A 7,840-nucleotide genomic window follows, 5' to 3' on the forward strand; every position below is an offset into this window, starting at 1 on the left:
TATAATATATAATATTCAAGATTGGGACTTTTCCCAATCTTGAATATTATATATTATATTTGGGCCTAAACTTTCTTTTATAATATAGTAGAAAATAATGACATTTGGTTGATTTTGTCAAATCTTTCATGATTGTGACAAACAAAGCAAAAAGGACATGGTAGAGATCGTCAAACACAAAGAAACAAATTCAAAAAGAAAACAAGAGAAAGAAACCAAAGATAGATGAAGAAAACAAGATAAAACCAAAGATAAAGAGTGCCAACACAGATTAAAAAAAAAGGGGGATGAAATAAGATTTTTTGATCACGCACAAATTGAATAGAATAAAATTACTTTTTGTAAAAAAAAAGATCTCTTATAATTTTTTTTTTTGTAAATAACCTACTAGTCCAATTCTCCCTCAAAATTGCCCTATTTTAGAAAACTTAATGGTGTATTTGGTTAAAATTTTTTTTTTCGATATTTGGTCGATGAGTAAAACCTATATTTTCAAGTTAAATACATATTAAAGATTAATATTAATATTTATAAATCAGAGAGTGTTTTGATGAACATTTTGAGTGATACAAAGTAATAATAATGTATATGCAAACGTTAGAGAAAATAATATGAAGTTAGAAGTTAAAGATAGTTATAATTACTCAAAGAAGGAAAAATGATTCCGGCAAATAAGTAAGAAATAATTTTCTCCTTTTAAATGAAAATATTTTTTAGTAATCAAACAGCAAGAAAATATTTGTTTTTTCATGAAAATTAATTTTAGTCGTACCAAATATATCCAAGAAGAAAAACACCAACATTTGTTTTTTTTTAAAAAAAATTTTGGAAAAAAGTCAGCTGAGAAGAAGAAGAAACCAATATTATATCAACATTATTCAAAGACAAAAGACACGTTAAAATCCTCCGCGTAAAGTCAAAGGAAAAGAGAAAAAGAGTGATTTAGACATGTTTGACTATATAAAAAAATTGATTAATTTTTTATTTTATTTAAAAATTAAAATTTAGTTATGAAAATTTTATATTTTAACTTAGAAGTTGTATTTCATAATTTTCCAACTCAATTTCACTTTTCTTAAAATTGTATTTAAATACATTTAAATATGGTCATTATTTTAGATATTCTTTACAAAAAGTATAATTAAGTAAAATTTTATCTTTAACTTCAATTTTATAAATTTTAAATAAAGTAAAAAAGTATTTAAAATCTATGATCAAATGCTCAGGCATTTATTCACTATTCATTTGTTCAAAAAATAAATAAATTAAATATTTGAAAATACTCTTTATGAAAACAAGCTACAAAGTGACTTATCAAAATAATTAGAGTGTAGTGACAATTTAATTTTACATCTCTAGGATATGACTTAGGCTCAAGTCCTAATTTTACCTTTCTAAAAATACGAATAATCTAACACTTCCGTAACACTTGAGTAATTAAAAAGTTCATTGTTGAGTACATCGCTTTTGATATGATATTTTTCAGTATTAAAAATTTAAACGCGATATCTCATATCAAGGGTGAATTTCTTAAATGAATTGAGGACCAATTCTTTATTGAAAGTGCCTAAAACATGTCATGATATTATTGAAGTTAGTAAGAACATGACCTCCCATTATCACAATAGAGAATTCAAATCCATCATAAGCAATTTTCTACCATTTTTACCCTTTGTATACAATCATAAGCAACTCTTTATATTTTCTTTTTCTTGTCCAAATATTATTTTCGCTTTAAAAAGTGATTACTTTTCTATTAATTTCAAATTCAAATAATAGCTACATTTTTAACAAGCGATTCAGATTCAAATACTAGTTGACAAGTAGTATTTTCACTCAATAACAAAAGTTTCTATTAATTTTTTTTTATATATAATAATAAAAAAAAATGGTTTCGAAATTTTTAGCAATAAATAACGAAAAGTAGTCGATGAAGGAACACCAAACTCATATCATTTATGCTTTTGTAGAATTTCTTTCTTTGATGTTTTCAACTAAAAAAACGTTTTTTTTTCTTCTTTTCCTTCAATTGTTTTCACAAACATCCATATCATTCCTCTCTACCAAACACGACAACCACAAAAAAAAAGAGTTTCTACTTTCATCTTACCTTTAATAATCTCTAAAAATAGTTTAAATCATTACTTATTTTGAAATAGAGAAAATATTATTTTTTGTTCGACTTATATATATTAAGCCTACCGCGAATGTTTATCCTGAGTGAAAATCAAACTCTTCATGAGATTCATGACTGTATTGGAAGGTGTGGTTGAATCACTTTCATCAATACTTTTTTTTATGAGTAAATTTTAGGTTTAGCAAACATAAAAATCATATTTGTATGCTATAACTATAATTTGTATAATTACGCTCCGTAGCAAACTTTATGTTTGTTATGACTATTAATTTGTATATTTTGGTATACATATACATAAAAAATATGTATTTGGGTCTATTTGTATATTTCGGTATACAAATGGGTCATGCATTTGTATATTTTGGTCTATTTGTATATTTCAGTATACAAATGGATCCTGCATTTGTATATTTCAGTATACAAATGAGTCCTGCATTTGTACATTTTGGTCTATTTGTATATTTCGGTATACAAATGGGATGACAAAAAACATGGAGTGTTTGCTGAGAATACAAATAAAAGAAACTATGACTAAAACATTTAATTTGAATTAATAGTTTGCTATTTCATACACTTTTCCCTTTTTTTAATATACTTCTTCTAGTCCATATTAAGTGAATTGTTGAGCTTTTGTTACAGTTCAAAATAAATAAATTTTTCACAATTCAAAAAACAAGTTGATACATTTTTCTTTATTTATCCTTCCTTTTAATGAAGCTCTTAACCACTTTTTTATACTTATATAGGAAAATAGTTTAAGAATAATAATAAATAAATAAATAAATAAAGAAAGAATATTTATTTTTTGTCTTAAACATTTTTTACTCATTCTTGATCCTATCTCCTGAAGTGGAAGTAGTCAAATTGGAGTTTAAGACTAGGGAAAATTGTCGGCAACATGGAGCACGCCACGTGTCCTTTTTGGTTTTCGAGGTTATAAATTAAGGTGGATAAAATAAGTTATCTTCAAAATTAAACTTTGTAACTGAAAATTGTATGCAAGTTTGAAGAATTAAAGTATTTAAGTAGCTTTAGTCATAATTTTTTTTAAAAATGAAGTAAAAAACATGTATATGAGAATTGAAATTATGTGTAAATATGTATTCACATTTTTCTTTAACGTGAAAAGTTTGTCAAATTTATTTGAAAGGTTCTGTTAAATGATAATATTCATTCCATTTTAAAATAAGTGACGTTTTCAGTTTGGTATACCTTTGAGAAATTGCTAATTCCTATAAAAATAAAGGATGCCTTTTACTAACTTACCCCTAATCAAAGAAAAATTAATTAATAATTCTTGATTATGTAAACAAGGGTAATTTCAGAAGAATATGATCAATTCCTAAACACCATTTTATTTTAAAACAAAATAATATTTTTTTTAAATATCACTTATTTTGAAACGGAGAAAGTATTAGTTTAGATAATTATTTTATGTAGTTCTAATATTTCACTTAATTATGCTTGTTCTCTAATTTTAAAAAAGAATGAAACTATTTGTAATATTAAAAAAAGATGTCACAGAAGTAAACTTCCATCAATAGTAAGACTCTTTCACCCTAATCAGAGGTCTTGATTTCGAGCTTTGGCATGAAGAAATTATGTTGAAAGTCCTATCATAGAATGAACATGTGTTGTGCAATTTAAATTTAGTCGAACTCTATGATAGACTCGGAACTAAAACAATAAGGAAAGACAAAACAAAAAAACAACAACAACAAAAAAAATTTCACATTTAAATATGTTAGGCAATGAGTTGCAGCCGTACCAGCAGCATATTTTGTCTCAGTCAGCACCTGATTTCCAACATATAAAGATATAGTTTAGTATTATGCTATATTTACTCACCACCAAATTTTAGTTCATATATCATATTCGGACAGGCCAAAGCACTTTGAGAGTTGTGAAATGACAAACATATCCTCTCTTCTTACCCATATTGTCTTCTGTTTGTCCTAATCAGCCAGCTGCAACTGAAGAAAACCTTCAAGATCCATTTATTCTTCCTGTTTAACTAATTTTCCAGCTATAATAAGCTGTTTAGCTTCATGGGGTTTCTTCAAAATCTTGATTTTACTTCTTGATTTTGAGATAAAGATTGTTTTTTTCTTTCTTTTTCTGTATTTGGGTGTTTTAATAGGGTTCTTGGTGTTCATACTGATGGTGAAAAAGTTAAAGTTCAGTTCTTGTGGTCATTTGAGGTCAGATTTGGTTAAAGATTTGAACTTTGGCAAGATGAAACACTGTCACACTTGGGTTTTTCATTCTTTTAATGGGGTTCTTGTGATTGGACCCTTATTGTTGTTGTTTCTTGTGGCAATAGGGTCTGGTTATTTCTACAATGCATATTCTTTTCCAGAACCAATTGTTCATGAGAATGAAAATAGAACAAGTAACTTGAGTGGTAAATGTAATTTTTTTGATGGAAATTGGGTGCCTGATGAAAGTTATCCTTTGTACAATGCATCAGAATGTCCTTTTGCTGAACAAGGTTTTAGTTGTTTAGCTAATGGGAGGGAGGATAAAGAGTATCTTAAGTGGAGGTGGAAACCTAGGAATTGTGAAATTCCAAGGTTTGATGTTCATGAAATCTTGGAAAAGTTAAGGGGGAAAAGGGTTGTCTTTGTTGGTGATTCATTAAGTAGAACTCAATGGGAGTCTATGATATGCATAATGATGACTGGTGTTGAGGACAAAAAAAGTGTATATGAAGTCAAAGGAAGAAAGATCACTAGACAGATTAGGCATTTACAAGTTCGATTTAGTTCGTTTAATTTTACAGTTGAGTTTTATAGGTCAATTTTCCTCGTACAGCCTGGTGCGCCACCAAAACGTTCACCAAAGAGGATCAAGAAAGCACTAATGCTTGATAAGATGGATGATATAAGCAAAGAATGGATTCAATCTGATATACTAATCTTTAATACCGGTCATTGGTGGACTCCCACGAAGCTTTTTGAACTGTAAGTGATTCATGATGAATTCCTTGTTCTTGAAGATGTCAATTCTTATCTAGTTTGAAACTATTTGCTTTTGATGTTATGCCCTTTCTTACCATGGTAGTTTTCTTCGTACGATATATTACAACTCTATTGTGATAGAACTTTAGCTTGGAAACTTTTGTCATTTGTATATTTCTGATTATGTAAAATGCTCTTGAAAAGGTAAAAAAAAATGAAGTTGTTACTGATCATCAAATAATTATAGCACAAGCCCTCAATCTATTTCATTATAATTGATATAAGCTATAAGTTTAGGAGACTTGTAGATTCGTCGCAGTTGTGATCTGTAGTATTTAAATGGACACTATGAAATGTTGAGAGTTTTCTTAAGAAGAATCTGAGATCTGCAAAAAAACAGTTGGCGAGATTGGCACTGTCCTCGCCGAATCCTCATCATATGAGACAAGAGAGTCTTACATCACCCAAGTCACTGTCTTTATATGATAAGATATGATTTTCCCCTTTCCATGTAAAATCTCTACTTCACAAAATTAGAGAATCTGTTTGGTCTAGATCACAGTAGAGACTTTATGTTAGAGTCCCGCATTGGTTGGGGAATAGACTAATGGTTTGTTTATATGGGACTTGGGCAATCCTCTCCTCATTAGCTCACTTTAGGGGTTGAGTTAGGCATGGGTGTCATATCTTTACCCTTCTTGGACTCCCGGTCAACGCTTCAGTTGCGCTTGGGCGTGAAGGGGGTATTAGAGTGGGTTAGAGTCCCACCTTGGTTGGGAAATGGATTGGTGGTTTGCTTTTATGGACTTGGGTATTCCTTCCCTCATGAGCTAGCTTTTGAGGTTGAGTTAGTCCTAGTTGTCATATCTTTACAGTTCTCAAATTTTCACAGTTCTGGTTTACTCTGCTCATGAATGATTGTTTGTGTGTGTGTGATATATCAGTTTCTGTTGGACAGCGTGATATGCAAGAAATTGAACTACTTTTCCTCTTACTCATCTAATATCCTAAGACCACTACTTTTGCAGTAAAATTATTTGAGCTTTTTATGTTTTGTATGCTGGTAAAAGCTTTATGGCAAAGTTACTTTACCAATTTGTCCAGAGAACTCTTCTGACATGCTTCTTCAGACAGGGGCTGGTACTTCCAGATTGATGGAAAGATGAAACTCGGAATGACGATAAATGGCGCCTTCAAGCAAGCCTTAGCTACTTGGAAATCTTGGGTTGAAAAGAAGGTCAACACTGATAGGACACGTGTATTCTTTCGGACTTTCGAAGCTACTCATTGGAGGTGTGCTTAATTTTCTGATATAACCTGCTCGTCTCCATTGATTTTGCTATTACTTCCATTGAACATTTAAGATTTATATCTGGGCTTCGATTGAACGATCGATTCATTAGACAGTTGGATATAGTTTGTTTTTTTGTTCTGTGAAGATCTCATGAGCTGTGATCTTAATATCAATATCTATTCCATGGTAAAAGCTATTTTTTCTCCACATATATATCTTTTCTAAATTTGATAGAGTGTCTACTTATGCTCGAATCAGTGATGAATCCCGCGAAAAATGCAATGTGACACGATTGCCTTGGTCGGAAACCAACGGAAAGGATGAGAATCTGTTTTCAGACATGATTATTGACACTGTGAGAAATGTATCCAACCCCGTGACATTGCTGCATGTCACTCCGATGGGGGCATACCGTAGCGATGCACATGTTGGTACTTGGAGTGATAATCCATTAGTGCCTGATTGCAGCCATTACTGCTTACCTGGTGTGCCTGATATGTGGAATGAACTGCTTTTCGCCTTCCTGTTCTCGGATCAGCAATATCAGATATATTAGCTTCACGGATATACAAGTATGTTTCCTATTCTTTGTCTTCCCTTGCTGATTCAATATTTCTGAGAACATCGGTTAGATGATGTGTTCGGGCTTGAACCTGTCATCCTCTGTTCCATAGTCTGATTTCAGCATTTGTATACATTTATTTGTGCAGGTTTTATTCGACTTGTTTAACCATTAACACAAATACATCGTTGTTTCTGTCTTGAACTTTGCAAGGATATCGTCTCGTTGCAAATTTCCAATGATTTCATGTTGATGCTGTCAATGCATGCTACATTATAACCTGTCTTGATACAGACAACATATACCTTTTTCTTATTATTAGTATAGTCCACTATGTGAATGAATAGTGATGATTCATATAGCCGATCTCAACGTGCTTGAGGTTTAGTTGTAGTAGTATTAGTTGTTGTTAATCATGTGGTGGTTCTGGAGAGCTTGTACTCGTGCAATTTATTAGGAATACGAAATATTTATAGAAAAACAATGTCATTGTGCTGTCTTCAAGTGAACAATTTGATCTGTCAGGATGGGTTTCGGTCGGTTCGATTCGATTTTTCGGTTTGGTGAAAATGTTAAACCAAATCAAATTGAAATAAATTCGGTTCAGTTCGATTTTCACATTTCCGGTTCGGTTTCGATTTTACCAAATTTAATTAACATTAAAACAATGATACACAAATTTTCAATCCCAACTTGACAAGACAAATTAATAATAAATTGACGAATGCCAGATGATATAACATATTTTCAATCACATCTACTTAAGTACAACGACGACGAGTTGCTTCATGCTAGGGTTTTCAATTTTCAGATTTGGGACACAATAGTTCACACGCGAGTCTAGAAGCTCCTTAAACTATGACTTATCATTGGCTCATTTGGAAATT

At 30.7% G+C, this 7,840-nt stretch overlaps 1 protein-coding gene across 1 annotated transcript; it reads left to right on the plus strand.

The window, feature by feature from the left end:
- Nucleotides 1-3,926: 3,926 nt before the first annotated feature.
- LOC102596462 (protein trichome berefringence-like 7) lies at nucleotides 3,927-7,480 on the plus strand. The gene is made up of 4 exons (XM_006356230.2): nucleotides 3,927-5,100; nucleotides 6,232-6,390; nucleotides 6,650-6,963; nucleotides 7,102-7,480. Exons 1-3 carry the CDS (start codon nucleotides 4,298-4,300, stop codon nucleotides 6,945-6,947), a joined length of 1,260 nt encoding a protein of 419 aa, XP_006356292.1. The 5' UTR covers nucleotides 3,927-4,297; the 3' UTR covers nucleotides 6,948-6,963; nucleotides 7,102-7,480.
- The last annotated feature ends 360 nt before the right edge of the window (nucleotides 7,481-7,840 follow it).

The sequence above is a fragment of the Solanum tuberosum genome, unplaced genomic scaffold, assembly GCF_000226075.1.
Source record: "Solanum tuberosum cultivar DM 1-3 516 R44 unplaced genomic scaffold, SolTub_3.0 scf00213, whole genome shotgun sequence".
NCBI lineage: Eukaryota > Viridiplantae > Streptophyta > Magnoliopsida > Solanales > Solanaceae > Solanum > Solanum tuberosum.